The sequence below is a fragment of the Oryctolagus cuniculus genome, chromosome 4 (assembly GCF_051225735.1).
Source record: "Oryctolagus cuniculus isolate XC-2025 breed Fujian yellow rabbit chromosome 4, ASM5122573v1, whole genome shotgun sequence".
Lineage (NCBI taxonomy): Eukaryota > Metazoa > Chordata > Mammalia > Lagomorpha > Leporidae > Oryctolagus > Oryctolagus cuniculus.
In genome coordinates, this window is record NC_142870.1 from 75,909,995 (window position 1) to 75,926,817 (window position 16,823).

Genomic DNA, 16,823 nt, shown 5'->3' on the forward strand with positions numbered 1-16,823 from the left:
TTTTTCTCTCAACACTATAAGTATTTCACTCTATACTCTTTTTGTTTGTGTTGTTTCCTTGGATAAGTCTGATGTTAATTCTTTGCTGTTTTGTGAGTAAAGTTTTTACTTCTGGCTTTTTTTCAAGATTTTTTCTTTTATCTTTTCTGCAGTTTGGAAATGATTTGCCTACGTGTAATCTGGGGGGACATTTATTCTGCTTGGTGTTTCCCAAGCTTCCTGGATCTGTGCTTTGTTGTCTCACGTCAATTTGGGGGAGATTCTCAAGTAACATTTTTTTCCTATTCCCCTTTCTTTCTTTATTCTGGTACCCCAATTATACTTACTGTACCTTTTGTATTTAATCCACAGCTCTTGGATATTCTGTTCTGTTTTTTTTTCCCATCTTTTTTGTCTTTGCTGTTCTCTTTTGGAAGGTTTTTTCCTTGGCTGTATCCTGCCTACTGATGAGTATATCAAAGGCATTCTTCATTTCTGTTACTATTTTTGATTTCTTAGATTTCTTCTCAGTTCCTTCTTTGAATTTTCATCTCTTTGTTTACATTGCCCATATGTTCTTGCATTCCATCTGCTTTATCTCTCAGGGCTCTTACAATGTTAATCATGGTCATTTTGAACTCTTGATCTGATAATTCCAACATCCCTGCCAAACCTGTGTCTGGTTGTGACACTTGCTCTGTCTCTTTAAACTGTGTTCTTACTATTTCAGTTGCGGTGACATGATGTACCTGACTAAAAGGAATAAATAAATAGGTCTTTAATTCGGTGGTAGTAAGCTATGGGAGAGAGAAAGCATGTTGTAGTCCTGAGATTAGGTCTCAGTCTTGGAGTGAGCCTGTGACCCTGAACTGTCAACTGCACAAGTGCTTCTCAGGATTTTCCTCCTTCAGGTTTTTATCTTCCTCTTAGGTAGGACAGGACAGCTGGAGAGGGCTGCAGTTGGGTCCCCTCAGAAGGCTAGAGCAAATTGAAGTTAGTTATTCAGGTCAGTTAGTCTCTGATATAAATGAATGAAACAGAATGGAGAGATCAGAAACTTTCCCTTCCATTCGTGGTTGTTGGTTTTCCACAAAAATGCCAAAGTACTTCATTAGGGAGAACGGATAGATTTTTCATCACAAATTGTTGACAGAAATCAGATGTCTACTTGCAAAATGGAGTTAATTTTGGCCATTATCTAATACACGTGAAAATTAACTCAAAGCGAAGCAAAGACTTAAATAAGAAAGAAAATAGAGGAGTAAATCTTTGTAACCTTTGATAAGGCAAAGATTTATTAAATATGACAGAGCACAATTAAGGAAACGTTGATAAATTGGACTTCATTTAAAATTTTTTTAGATTTATGTATTCATTTATTTAAAGTCAGGGCAGCAGAGAGGGCAGCGGGGTGGGGGGAGAGAGAGAGAAAGAGAGAGAGAGAGAGAGAGAGAGAGAGAGATCTTTTGTCCTCTGATCCACTACCCAAATGGCTGCAACAGCCAGGAGCCAGGAACTCATTCCTGATCTCTCACATGAATGTCAGGTGCCCAAGCACTTGGGCCATCTTCCGATGGTTTCTCAGGTACATTAGCAGGAAGCTGTATTGAAAACAGAGTAGCTGGGGCTTGAGCCAGCACTCACATGGCATATGCCAGCATTGCAAGTGGCAGCTTAACCTGCTATACCATAGTGTCAACCCCATGGACTTCATTAGAACTTTGCCTGTCAATATAAATATATATGTATCTATATTTATATATATATAAATTATATGTATCTATATAAATAGATACATATTTATATAAAATATATAAATACATATATACTTCATTAGGGAGAACGGATAAATATATATCTATGATATGTATATAAATACATATATTTTTATTTATATATATGTATATATCTATATATAAATATATAGATACATATATAATATATAGATATATTTTAAAGATGTATTTATTTATTTGAAAGGCAGAGTTACAGAGAGAGGGAGATGCAGAGAGACTGATCTTCCATCCACTGGTTCCCAAATGCCTGCCACAGCCCACTGCCTGGGCCAGTCCAGGATGAAGCCAGGAACCTGGGACATCTGTCCAAGCCTCCTCGTAGGTGCAGGGGCCCAAATAGTTGTGCTGTCTTCTACTGCTTTCCCAAACTAGCAGGGAGCTGGATTGGAAGTGGAGTAGCCGGGACTTGAACTGATGCCCATGTGGGAAGCTGGCATTGCAGGCAGTAACTTAACCCACTGATCCACCACAGTGTCCCAGAAATATTTATTAATAAAATGTAAAGACAAATCATAGACTGTAAGAAAGTATTTACAAATTGTATATCTGATAAAGGACTAGTTTCCAGAAAGTGGGACTCTTAGAACTCAATTACAGGAACACAAATAACCTAATTAAAGATTTCAATAGACCTTTCAACAAAGATAGAAGGGGACTTCAAAAGGTTCATGGGAAAAAAGAAATTAAAAGTAAAATATATAAATTTTATTCCTCAACAGAAGCTCCATCAAGTTCAAGACATGATTGTAAGTGATGATCCTTGCCATTTAGAACTGAGAGTTCTCCCCTGACACACACATGCAGAGAAGATAGGCCCAGCCAAGACACAGGCCTCACCTGGTACCCTGATCTTAGAGTTTCAGCCTCCAGGGCTGTGAGAAAATAAATTTCCTTGGTTAAGTCCTGCCTCATGGGATTTTGTTATCCAGAGTAGACTTAATAGAGTCTCCAGGGGAGAGCTAATGAGTAAATAGTTCTCCAGAGTTTGGTTAAATCATAACCTTCTAATGTTAAGCAGATTTATCATATTGTTTTCCTGAACATGAAATTCATAGTGGCTGTGCTAGGTTTCTGAACGTACACATTCTAAAAATACTAGAAAATAAAGACTATGAAAAGATTCTCCAAAAAAGAACTCAGGCTTTCTATCTATCCCTGAAGAACTGAGGGTCCTGGGAATTTTTTCATATCAATGCAGTGTTGTTTTTTTGTTTGTTTGTTTTTTTGTTTTTTTGTTTTGTTTTACATTATTGACTGAAGAAAAGTGGGTCCCTTTTGAAGATTTTTTTTTTTTTTTTTTTGACAGGCAGAGTGGACAGTGAGAGAGAGACAGAGAGAAAGGTCTTCCTTTTGCCGTTGGTTCACTCTCCAATGGCTGGCATGCTGTGGCCCGCGCATCGCGCTGATCCAAAGCCAGGAGCCAGGTGCTTCTCCTGGTCTCCCATGCGGGTGCAGGGCCCAAGGACTTGGGCCATCCTCCACTGCATTCCCGGGCCACAGCAGAGAGCTGGCCTGGAAGAGGGGCAACCAGGACAGAATCCAGCGCCCCGACCGGGACTAAAACTCGGTGTGCCAGCGCCACAGGCAGAGGATTAGCCTATTGAGCCATGGTGCCAGCCTGAAGAATTTTTTTTTAAGATTAGGAAACAAGGGGCTGCCACCATGGCATGGCAGTTCAAGCTGCCTGTGATGCCAGCTTCCTATATGGGCACCAGTTCAAGTCCCAGCTGCTCTACTTCCAATCCAGCTATTGATGTACCTGGGAAATAGATGATGGCTAGGTGCTTGGGCCTCTGCACTGACACGGGACACCCGGAAGAGGGTCTCGCTTCCTGGCTTCCACCTGCCCCAGCCCTGGCTATTGTGGCCATTTAGGGAGTGAAGCAGTGGATGGAAGATCTCTCTCTCTCTTTCTCCCTCTCTCTCTCTTTCCTCTGCCTCTCTCTGTAACTGTGTCTTTCAGATAAATAAATAAATCTTAAATACATTTTAGTAAAGATTAGGAAACAAAAGGTCAGCAGGAACCAATTCAGGATTGTAAGATGGATGCCCATTGGTTTCTCCAAATTGCTCTTGTGTCTTGAAAGAAATAAGCAGGTTCACTGTTGTAGTCATTAAGAATAACCTGGTGAAGTTTTCCTGGCCATTTTTCTGCTAAAGTTTTGGCCGGCTTTCTCACAACACTTTCATAGTAAACAGACGTTACTGTTCTTTGGCCCTCTAAAAAGTCAAAAGTAAAATGTCTTGGACACATAAAAATAGACAAACAAGAAAACTTGTTTCCTTTGGTCGTGATCAGTCCACTTTTGCTTTCACTGGACCACTTCCACCTCTTGGTAGCCATGATTGTGCTTCGTCTTCAGGATCTTACTGGGAAAGCCATGCTTCATCTCTCTCTTCCACCTGAGCTTCACCATAAATTGTGTGTTCTTACTTTAATTTTGGCAAAATTCTTGTTGGTCTGATAGGCACCCTTTTCTTTTTTTAAGAGTTTTTTTTTATTTGAAAGAGCCAGAGAGGTTTTCCATGTGCTATTTCACTCCCTAGATGGCTGCAACAGCCAGAGCTCGGCTGAGCTGAAGCCAGGTGCTTCTTCCTGGCTTCCCACATGGATACAGGGGCCCAAACACTTGGGCCATCCTCTGCTGCTTTCCCAGGCCATTAGTAGGGAGCTGGATTGGAAGTGGGGCAGCCGGGAATAGAACTGACACCCAAACAGGATGCTGGCCTACAGGCAGCAGCTTTACCCTCTATGCCACAACTAGGCACCCTTCAAGCTGATGTCTTATAATCTCTTAATGCCTCAAACTAGATCTTGTTTAGACATGTTACAAGTGAATATGAGTTATTTTCACACAAAAATTTTTGAGTCATGCATGGGGTTTTTTTTCTTTTTTTTTTTTAGAAGTTATTTGTTTGAAAGGCTGAGCAATGGAAAGATAAAGGTCTTCTGTCTGCTGGTTCACTCTTCCAGATGTCTGCAAGCAGGACTAGGCCAGGTCAAAGCTGTAAGCCAGGAACTTCATCTGAGTCACCCACATGGGTGGCAGGGGACTTGAGCCATCATTTGCTACCTCCTAGGATGCATTTGTAGGAAGCTAGATTGGAATCAGAGTAACCAGGACTGAAACTGGCATTCCAGTGTGAGTTGAGAGTGTCCCAGGTGGCAGCTTATACCAACTGTGCATAATGCCTGCCCCTCATGAATTTTTATAACAGCATTATTCCTAGCAGTCCCAAACTGAAAACAAGCTTTATGTTGAGTAGTGGTTGAGTAAACCAATGGTGGCCTATTCAATTGAATGTTTTAAGCAACTTAAAATACCAGGAATAAGACTTCATAATGTATCATTCTATTTATAGAAAGTAACCAAAATAAGTAAATCTGTTAAGCTATAAAGTAAATTAGTGATTGTCAAAGATAGGGCGGTGAAGGAGTAATAACTTCAAATGGGTACGAGGGATCTTGTAATGATGGAAATGTTCTGAAACTAGATTGTGATAATGGTTGCACACTAAATGCAACCAAATTTATTGAGTTGTACATTTAGGTGACTTTTTATTTGAAAGAGTTACAGAGAGAAATGGAGAGATAATTTTCATCTGCTGGTTCATTTCCCAGATGGCCTCAACGGCCTGGGCTGGGCCATACCAAAATCAGGAGCCAGGAGCTTCTTCTGGGTCTCCCACATGAGTGGCAGGGGCCCAAACACTTGGGCTATCTTCTGCTTTTCCCAGGCACATTAGTAGGGGGCTGGATTGGAAGTGGAGCAGTTGCCCGTTTGGGATGCTGGCATCATAGGCAGCAGATTTACCCACTATGCCATGGTGCCTGCCCTGGTGAGGGGTTACATTTAATTGATTCTTTACGATGCACTCATGGAAGTGGAATTCCTGGATCAAAGGGTATGAACCCTTTTAAAACTTTACATTTTTTTTTTCATTGTATTTGAAAAGCATAGACAAAAGAAGGAAGGAAGGAAGGAAGGAAGGAAGGAAGGAAGGAAGGAAGGAAGGAAGGAAGGAAGGAAGGAAGGGGAAAAGGAAAAGGAAATAAAGAATCTTCATCTGCTGGTTCACACCCCAAATGTCTACAACAGCTGGGTCTGGGCTAGGTCAAAGCCAGGAGTCAGGAATTCAGCTCTGATGCCTCCAAGTACTTGGGCCAACACCTGCTAACTCCCAGGGTACACAGTAGCAGGAAGCTGAGGCAGAGCCCTGAACTTGAGCCCAGACATTCCTTTTTGGGAGATGGGCATCCTAAGTAGTGGCCTAACTTGTGCACCATTTGCCTGCCTTCAAGGCTCTGACTCCTCTCCATTGCAGGCATTTGAAGAGTTAGCCTATGTATGGGAGGGTGTACTCTCACTCTCAGTCTCACTGTCTCTACCTCTGAAATTTAAAAAAAAAAAAAAAAGTGTTTGGAAAACTAGAAGAAAAGACTCATCATTGTTTCTGGGTAATGGGATTAAAGGTGGACTTTTTGTTTTTTTAATCAATAAAGTTTTTCAGTATTATAAGATTGAAATTAAAATTTAGAAACCTCAGATTTTTTTTTCCCATTTTATTTGAGACACACACACACACGCACACAGATTATTTTTCAAATGTAACAGCCAAGATTGGGCCAGGCCAAAGGCCAGATCTTGAAACTCAATCCAGGTCTCCCACAGGGGTGACAGGAACCCCAGTACTTGGGCCATTATCTGCTGCCTTCAAGGGTGTGTATATCAGCAGGAAGCTGGGTCAGAAGGGAATAGCTGGAAGTGAGCCACGCACTCCAATATGGGATGAAGGTATCTCCTAACAGTTGTGCCAAATGCTCATCCCTCAAATGTTATTTTAAAAGTAGTACCAATTGAGATGGCATCAATTCCTAAGAAGGAAGCTGAGAGCCGCAGACGCACAATTGCTGTGGAAAGGAAAGCAAGCGATCCCCAGTACTGGCCACCAGGTGGCATTGTAGGCCAAATGCTGCCTGCCGCACTGCTGCACTGCCTCACCGCGGCAGTATAGCTGCAAGGAAAGGGTGAGGCTGGGAAAGGCGTAAGCTGAAGGGGAGAGTGAGGTTCTTTGTTTTGGGAAAGCTTTGTTTGAAAAAAGAAGAAATGAAAGAGGTAGAAGGGGGAAAATGCAACGTTTTCAGAGGAGGTGGGCAAAAATGAAGCAGAATGAGAAGAGTTTGGATCCTTAGACAGGCTGAGGATTTATTTTTGTAAAAGGGACATTTCTTCCTTTGATCTGCAGAGCAGATTGGAAGCCACCTATGGTGGCGTTTAGATTCAGGAAATCTAGGCTGTCGTGTGTGAATGGGTTCAGAAGGCTCACTTGAGGGTTTGTGTCATTTTTAAGACAGGGAGTTTTTAAATGCTATTCTAGTACTTAAAGATGGCTTAATATTGCCTCTTTGTTTTAAAACAGCTGTCACAGGAAGTATTTTCAGAGTTAACTTGGGTCTGCGAGGCCTGGTGGCTGGTGGCATAATTGGAGCCTTGCTGGGGTAAGCATTAATGTGGTTTGAGTCTAAATTGGTACAAATTTCATCCAGTGTCTTGCCTGTTAAAAGTCATTCATTTCTGAAGAGCAGATTTAATCTTAGAACCTATAAAATATCTCTAATCTTATATTGGTGGTAACTTCATCCAGTTTTAATTACATCCCAATTTTTACTCATACTTTTTACTTACAGTTTTCACAGTAAATAACATCAATTCAGTAATATCTAAATTATAATCCATATTCAGCTCAGTTAAGAAGTACATTCCTTTATTTAAAAAAATTATTTTCATTTTATTTGAAAAGCAGAGAGACAGACTGAAAGGAAAATGAACAGAGAAAGACGAAGAGAGATCTATTCATCTATGCATTTACTCCCCAAATGCCCACCACAACAGCCAGGACTGGACCAGGCCGAAACCAGAAGCCTGTAACCCAATCTGGGCCTCCTGTATGGGTGACAGGTTCTCAAGTACTTGATCCCTCACCTGTTGCCTCCCAGGGTGCATGTGAGCAGGAAACCAGGGTGGAAGCTGAGGCGCTGGCACTCAAACCATGCACTCTGATGCAGGATGCAGGCACCCCAAGCAGCGACTTAAGCGCTGCATCAGACGCCTGCCCCAAGAAGTGCATTCTTACACAATTTGGTCTGGTTTGTTTGCTTAGCTAAATAGATTCCTCAACTGTCACAATAATACCAAGAGTGCTCCTCCGTTTTGTTTGGTCTTTCCTTCATGATTAGACTTGGGTTAAATATTTTTATCAGGGTTAGAGCTTAGATGAAGTTGTGTCCTCAGTGTATAGAAGGACCTATCACCCTCCGTTAAGTAATATTAACTCTTATTTACTTGATGTATTGGTTTTCTATTGCTGTATAACAAATCACCACAAACTTAGCGGCATAAAACAGTACTCATTTATGTTATCTTCCAGTCTGTGGGTCAGAAATCTGAGTATATTTGGATGGATTATCTGCTCAGAATTTCACAAGGCCAAAAGCAAGGTGTTAACCAACCTGGGCTGTTGTCTCGAGGGTTCGGGGAAGAATCTGCTTCCACGCCCATTCAGGTTGTTGCCAGATTCCAGTTCCTGGTGGCTGCAGGACGTTTCCCTGCTGCTTGTTAGTTTCTAGAGGCTGCCCACATTCCTTCTCACAGGATGCTCTTCACGCTCAAACCACCGCGGTGCCTTGCATCCTGCTGATACTCCAGATGGTCAGCCAGAGAAAACTCTGCCTTCAGGGTTCACTCAGATCATCTCCTTTTTGATGAACTGAATTCGACTAATCAGTAGCCCTGATTACATTTGTGAAATCCAATTTGCTGTGTAACATAATGTGATCATAGGAGTAGTATCTCATCATATTCACAGTTACAGGATTAGGGCAGGAAATTTAGGGGAACTGTCTTAGAACGCTGCTGACCACACTTGGTTAAAGCATAATCTATTAGGTCTCTTTAGTTTAGAGTGAGACTGTGAATAACCTGTTCTCCAGCTATCTTTGGACTAGTGTTTTTTGAAAAAAAAAAAGTCACTTATTTTTAATTTTATTTGAAAGACATCTTTCATCGACTGATTCCCCAAATGCCCACAACAACCTGGATATGCCAAACCAAAGTCAGAACCCCAAATTCCTCCAGGACTCCCCTACGGGTGGCAGAGACCCAGGTACTTGAGCTGTCACCTGTTGCCTTCCAGGATGTGCATCAGCAGGAAACTGGATAGGAAGGGGAGGAGTCAGGACTTGAACCTGGCACTCCATTATGGGTTGCAGGCATAGCAAATAGCAACTTAACCACTGCACTAAATGGTGCCTCGATCTAGTGGTTTTAATGCTCCCTCGATGATCCATGCTGTAATTAGTTATTAGAGAGGTGGTTGCAGAGGTCAGCACTGTAGCATAGCGGTTAAAGCCACTGCCTGCAGTGCCAGCATCCTAGCTGCTCTACTTCAGTAACTGAATTTTGAAAACTACTCTACTTCTGGTCCAGCTCCCTGCTGGTGCACCTGGGAAAGTAGTGGACAGTGACTCAAGTGCTTGGGCCCCTGCATCCACATGGGAGACTCAGAAGAGGCTTCTGTCTCCTGGCTTTGGCCTGGCCTAGCTTGGGCAGTTTTGGTCATTTGGGGAGTGAACCAGCAGACGGAGGACTTTTCTCTCTTTCTCTCTTGTCTCTCGCTCCAGCTCTTTCAAGTAAATAAATAAAAAATCTAGAAAGAAAAAAGAGGGAGGGAGGGAGGGGAAGAGGGGGGAGGAAGGAAGGAAGGAAGGAAGGAAGGAAGGAAGGAAGGAAGGAAGGAAGGAAGGAAGGAAGGAAGGAAGGAAGGAAGGAAGGAAGGAAGTTGCAAAATGCTGACATGCTAGTTTTGGCAGTCTCCTGTTTTTATTAATTGGCATTCATCTGAGTAAGAGTTCTGCCTTCCTCTCCACTTATTCACTCCCTTTTCTCACCACCTTTTTAGGAGAGAATAACACTATAGACTTATGTGGGCTTTTTAATAATTATTTTAAATTAAAAGACATCAGAATGTACATTATACATTTTATAAAATCGTGCAAAAAGGATGACATAAAAATAAAATACTTTAAAGTGTGTTATTTATGATACATTAAAAAAAGGCATCAGCATTTCATAATCCACTGTGCTGACATTATTTTTATTGTAGTATACCAGGCTGGTTTGAAGGGAAAATCATGAAAGTTAGCAGCAAAATTTTTATTGCGATAAAAAACATGGTAGAACATTTAGCATCATAACTGTTTTTACCTATACAGTTCAGCAGTATTAAATATATTCACGTTATTGTGCAAGAGAGCTCTAGAACTTTTTCATCTTTTGTAACTGAAACTCTACTCACGTTAAACATGAATTCCGTCTCTGTGCTCTGCCAGCTCTTGGCAGCCATCTTTCTACTAGTCGTTTCTGTGGGTTTTGACTAGTTAAGATACTTCTTGTCAGTGGAGTCATACAATATTTGTCCTTTTGTGACTGGCTTATTTCACACAGCATAGTAATGTCCTTGAGATTTATCCGTGTTGTAGCATGTGACAGGATTTTTTTAAGGCTACTTATCTGTCACATGTGTATACTATATTTTCATTATCCATCTTTCAGGGGACATTTAGATTGCTTCCATTTAGTAAATATACTTTTGTGGGTTTTTTTGTTTGCTTTTAAAAAAAAAATAAAACAAATGTTTTATTTATTTGGAAGGCACAGTTAGAGAGAGATTGGGAGAGGCAGAGAGAGAAAGAGAGACCTTTCGTCTACTGGTCCAGTCCCTGCAACGGCCAGGGCTGGGCCAGACCAAAGCCAGGAACCAAGGGCTTCTTCCGGATCTCTCACATAGGTGCAGGGGCCCAAATTCCGTTGCTTTCCCAGGCACATTTGTAGGGAGCTGGAACAGAATTGTAGCAGCCAGGACTCAAACTGGCACCCAAATGGGATGCCAGCAACACAGGAGGCAGCTTTACTCACTATACCACAATTCCCACCCCTATACTTTTGTTTTTAAGATTTATTTATTTGAAAGGCAGAGCAACAGAGAGAGGTAGGGAGGGATAGAAAGTTAGAGAGAGATCTTTCAGCTACTGTTTCACTCCCCAAATGATAGAAACAGCCAGGTCTGGGCCAGGCTGAAGCCAGGAATTCCATCCTGGTCTCCTACATGGGTGGTAGGGCCTAAGTATTTGGGCCGTTTCCTGCTGTCTTCCCAGGCATGTGAACAGGAAACTGTATTGGAAGTGGAGTAGCTGGTAGTTGAACGAACTGGTCCTCTGCTATGGGGTGCCATCATCACAAGTGGCACAACACTGCCGGCCCCAAAAGTAGTTTTCAAAATTCAGTTACTGAAGTTGCAGCCAAGGGAATTTTAAGTTTTACCATAGTAAAAACCTCTTCTTTGAGAACACAAGATCCAAACCCACTTCATCACTGTAATCATTGTGATCTTAATCAGTCTCTCACTGGATAACTGTTGGCATGTGGGTTAGCAGATATGCCCGATTCGTGAATTTTAGGATGTTTTGGTGACTTTACCCCCAAAAGCCAGTAGGATGCCTTCTCCAACCAAAAATGCCTTTCACATTTCCTATCCCCAGTGGGGGCTAATACCAGTCTGAATAGTAATTTCATTTCTGAGAAAACTTCAGTTGGGAGCTACTTACCAGAACTTGTCATAAATATGCACTTACCTTCCCTCGGTTTAGTTCTCATTTACTATTTAAAAAACAGAGCCAATTTATCAATTTATTGTTTTGTATACTTAACATTTAACTTCAGGGAGTTGTGATAATTATCTTCCTCTGTTGTACAGATGAGGAAGGAAATTATCTCAATATGTTTTTCCTTTTCCCAGTAAGATCTCTAATTATGAAATCCTGTATGAAGGAACATTTCATGAAATCAGTGACAGTGGGCAGGGCTCGGTGATGCTGCCCGAGCCTGAGCAGGACGCTCACGTGTTGCATGATCTGATGACTTTTCCCTCTGCTTCACCTTAGCACTCCCGTAGGAGGCCTGCTGATGGTACTTCAGAAGTACCACGGTGAGACTCTTCAGGAGAGAAAACAGAAGGACCGAAAGGCACTCCATGACCAGAAACTAGAAGAGTGGTAAGGAGCGCGTTAGACTAGGCAGCCTGCCCAGCTGCGGGCCCTGTGTAGCGGGGCTCAGTTAGCCCCAGTACTCTAAACAGACGTACGGTCAAAGGAGAGTTTATTTCTACGATGAGCTTCGACTCCTACTCGACATGTCTTCTGATCTAGTTAATTAAGGAGAATGGGAAAATGAAACATTAACTTAACTTTTAATTTGATGAGGGTCTTTCTTTATATACATTTTTTAAAAAGGTAAAATGTTTATCAGTGCCACTTGGTTGCATATTTTGTTTTTCTGTGTTCTTTTTTCTTTTCTTTGACTGTGTTCTTGACTGCATAGGAAGCTACCTAAGGGGAATGCACATCAAGGAATGAGTTTTATTTGGTTTATTTAAAAGGTGATATTCCCTTCTATGCGTACATCTACAAATGGTACAGAGCTTAGAAAGGGATATCACCTTTTAAATAAACTAAACATTCAAAGGATCTACTAGTTGCCATAGATGCAGAGGAATTAAGTAGGCACAGTGACTATTCGTGAATTACATGTCACAGAGGAGCACAAACACTTTCGCCTAGTCCATCAAGTCATTTCTGGGGTAGGGTAGTCAGACTGATAGCAGACTGCAGCTTCTGTGTCAGATCAACATAACAGGCTGCTGTCTAGTGCTCCTGAGTACAAATGATTCTCACGGTTCAGTTTCCTGGGTACGTGAGGTGACACCTGCTGTGGCTGCTGCTGTTTTGGTAATTGCATAGAAGAGCAATCATTTTTTCCGATGATTTTATTTGAAACCTCCGTTTGTGCTAAATCACACACAGAGAGATTTTATAATATCTGTGGGGATGTTGTCCAAGGCCTTAGGTGCTACAGGTGAAAAAGCATGGATTTTAGAGCCAATGAAACCTTGAAAAGTGAACTGAAATCCCACCTACACTATGGGATAGTTCTGTGACCTTAGCTGTTTTTTCTTGATTTCAAGCCCTCAATTTTTTTAGTTGTTCTAGGGACGGAATCATAACACAGTGCTCAATATATGTTCATGTCATTATTCTTTCATGGTAGCAGATCATGTGAGCATACGGTTTTCTAGGTTTTGGATGAAGCACTTACAATTCTGAATGCCAGCGTAAAATCTGATGTTACAGACTTGTTGTCATGACTGGGCTTTTATCCCAGTTACATGATTTATGGAGACTTAAAAGCATGAAAGCATCAGCTTATTTCTGGTTCTCTAGGTGTCATAAGAGATGACATAAGAATGACTGCAGTGGAGGATGGCCCAAGTATTTGGGCCCTGCACCCCATGGGAGACCGGGAGAAGCACCTGGCTCCTGCCATCGGATCAGCGCAGTGCGCCGGCCACAGCGCACCGGCCATTGGAGGGTGAACCAACGGCAAAGGAAGACCTTTGTCTCTGTCTCTCTCTCACTGTCCACTCTGCCTGTCAAAAAAAAAAGATGGCTTTTTTGAAAAGGAAGAGAGTTTAGCCATAGGATATTATGAAAATTATTCTTTCATAAATATAAATGATAACTGCATTATACTTTAAAAAAGGGAAATGAGAAAAACTACAGAGATGATTTAGATGGAAAACCTTAAGAATGGGGAAAATGATAACTTGAATTATAATATTAGAAGAATAGTTTGGCAGAAAGACCATGTTAGAAATGTACATATATACATATATATGATATGTATTTTTATATGTGTGACATTTCTAAGAAGAATTAATGCATTTTAAGTACCTTCTATATATGTGTTTCTTTGCTTGAAAATAACATAGTGAAATCAAATTACCTGAGTCTTAAAAATAGGCTTAGCAGAAAATGTAGAAAGCTGGCTGTAGAGATATGGAAGAAAAAATGGTCAGATCTGTTTGAACTGAGTTAAGCAGAAAGTTATAAGTGACCTTGGACATCACATAAAGAAAGGAAGACACCAATACTTGATTTAGAAAATAAACTGAGCTGTTATTTGGAAATTAGATCTTAGCTCTTCATAAATATACATCTAAGATGTTGTCCAGTCTGACTTTCACGTTACCATTGTAGCCTTCGTGTAGTTCCTACAAGGTTGGCGACAGAGTTGAACAGAGTGGCAGGGTGCTCGCATAGCCTCAGTCTGAGGACAGGAGGACAGCCAGGCCCTGAGACTCCCACCTTAGCATAGGTGTTTCAGCCCCCACACGTCACCCTTGTGAGAACTCTGGGACCTGGTAACCTGGAATATCTTTTTTTAATTATTATTTTTTTAATTTATTTATTTGAGGGGTAGAGTTACAGACAGAGAGGGAGAGACGGAGAGAGAGGTCTTCCATCCACTGGTTCATTCCCCAGATGGCCACAATAGCCAGAGCTGGGTAGGTCCAAAGCTGGGAGCCAGGAACTTCTTCTGGGTCTTCCACATGGGTGCAGGGGCCCAAGTACTTGAGCCATCTGCTACTGCTTTCCCAGGCCATAACAGAGAGCTGGATCAGAAGAGGAGCAGCTGGGACTGGAACTGGTGCCCATATGGAATGCCAACACTGCAGGTGGCAGCTTTACCTGCTATGCCACAGTGCCGGCCCCCTAGAATATCTTTCTAAATTTTACATATTTATGGGGTATTATGTGACATTTCATTACATGTATACATTATATAATGTCCAGTTGGGGAAAATATTTTTATCCTTTTAAGCATGCAATACTTCTTTACTGTAAAAACATCCCAAATTGTATCTTCTATATAGTACAGTATTCTATATACAATATATAGATGTACAGTGCATTATCCATAATCACTGTACTGTTGTAATAGGACCCTAGAAAGTCATACTCATATCTAGCTGTAACCTAGTACCTGATAATCAAACTTTCCCTATCCTTCCCAACCCATTTCCCGCCTCAGCCTCTGAAACATCATTTTTATATATATATATATATATATATTTTGACAGGCAGAGTTAGACAGTAAGAGAGAGACAGAGAGAAAGGTCTTCCTTCTGTTGGTTCACCCCCAAAATGGCTGCTATGGCCGGCGTACTGCGCCGATCCGAAGCCAGGAGCCAGGTGCCTCCTCCTGGTCTCCCATGCGGGTGCAGGGCCCAAGCACTTGGGCCATCCTCCACTGCATTCCCGGGCCACAGCAGAGAGCTGGACTGGAAGAGGAGCAACCAGGACAGAACTGGGGACTAGAACCCGGGGTGCCGGCGCCGCAGGTGGAGGATTAGCCTAGTGAGCTGCAGCGCCGGCCTATATTTTTAATCTATATACGATCACCTAATTTTTAGACTCCACATATGAATGAGATCATGTGATATTTGTCTTTCTGTGTTTGGCTTATTTTATTTACCATAATGATCCCCAGTTCCATCCATGTAGTTGCAGATGACAAGATTTCATACTTTTTAAAGGCTGAGTAATATTCTGTTGTGTGTATGTACACTATCTATACTGGAATATAATATGGATTAGAGCTGCTGCCATGGGAGTGTCTATTTTGGTAATGTGGGAATCATAGTTAGCTTATGGGTGGAACAAGGTAGGAGAGAGAAGAAACGTAACTGTATTTGAAGTATAGGGAAATGCCGTGTGCTCATAAGCTGCTGCACCACACCAGAGAGAATAAGACAAATACTATCTTTGTTTGCTTGTTTCAGATCTCTTACAGCTAAAACAATGGAGCAAATCTTGCTACATCCTTTTTATTCTTTGATTACAGGAAAGCCAGGCTACAAGTTACTGAGTTCCTCCCCGAGGAAATTGAAAGTAGCTTACAGAAAAATCAAGCTGAGGATGATGCTAAGAAAATTGAAGCTCTGCTAAACCTTCCTAGGAACCCTTCATCAACAGATAAACAAGACAAGGACTGAAAATGGCCTCGGCTTGAAATGCATTGCAGAGTTGAAGGAGCTGTGTGGCCACGTCCCTTGAATGCCAATGGCCAGACCACTCTCTGGTCAGCCTCCCGGCAAATGTAAGTGCTGACACCTGTGATAGCAGAGACCTACTCATATCATTATTAGCTATACATGTTTTACCAATTCTTGGTACAACAGTACCTTCACTTATCCTTAAATTTAAATACATACAGGTACCTACATTGATCTATTGATTGATCTGTATACAAAAATTTCTTTTTCCTTCCTGTTACATAAGTAAATAAACATTTTTCAAAAGATTAAAGTTGAAGCCTACAGGTTGTATATTTGTTCATGTGATCCCTTCAAAAGCTACCCTAGGAACCCCTGGGAGGGGAGGAAAGAGCCAGGTAAGGCAAATGGACTGGGAAACCCTTGTGCCCTTGGGCTCTGGGAGCAGCATGGGCCCAAATGTGTAGCCCATGTGTAGTTTTGTTTTAGTAAGTCTCCAAGATGCTTCCTATGCCATTTGAAATAAAATACAATTTTAACAAAAGCAGTTAGTCAGTGTTAATGAAAGAAACAGCCCAGCTTTGTTTTCTCTCCCGATGTTTCTGACGGAATGTGCTGTGTAGTGTGCAGGAATTACATGGAAAAGCCACCCAGAAGGAAGCGGGCCTGCAGATTTTAACTATTAATAGGTGAGAAGGAAGCAAATGACTGAATTAAGTGTACAGTAGTCCCCTATTAAAGTGGTTTCACTTTCCATGGTTTGTTATCCATAGTCAGCTGTAGTTTGAAAATATTAAATGGCAAATCCCAGAAATAAGCAGTTCATAAGGGTTAAGTAGCGTGCTGTTGTAAATAGTATCGTGAGATCCCATGTCATCCTGCCCGGGCCAGGGAGCACTCCTTTCCCCCCGTGGATCCTTGTCACGCACTCTCCGTGCCTGCCAGTCACCCGGTAGCATCTCGGTTATCAGATAAACTGTCACAGTGACAACAGTGCTTCTGTTCACATAGCCCGCACTGTATTTAACAACAACCACAAACCACAGGAGTGGTGATGTTGACAATATAGTATGCCAAAGGGAAACTGTGAGTGCCGCT

General features: G+C 41.7%; 1 protein-coding gene across 2 annotated transcripts in view; it reads left to right on the forward strand.

Annotated features, from left to right (window-relative positions):
* The window catches only part of TIMMDC1 (translocase of inner mitochondrial membrane domain containing 1), a 31,763-nt gene extending 15,725 nt beyond the window's left edge, over positions 1-16,038 (forward strand). For both annotated transcript variants that reach the window (XR_016233119.1, XM_002716669.5), the window contains 3 exons: positions 7,197-7,275; positions 11,776-11,886; positions 15,575-16,038. Coding sequence is in view for 1 of the 2 variants with exons in the window: in XM_002716669.5 (XP_002716715.3) it covers positions 7,197-7,275; positions 11,776-11,886; positions 15,575-15,725 (341 nt within the window). In the remaining variant the exon portion in view is untranslated. The remainder of the gene's footprint in view (positions 1-7,196; positions 7,276-11,775; positions 11,887-15,574) is intronic.
* Positions 16,039-16,823: the final 785 nt, after the last annotated feature.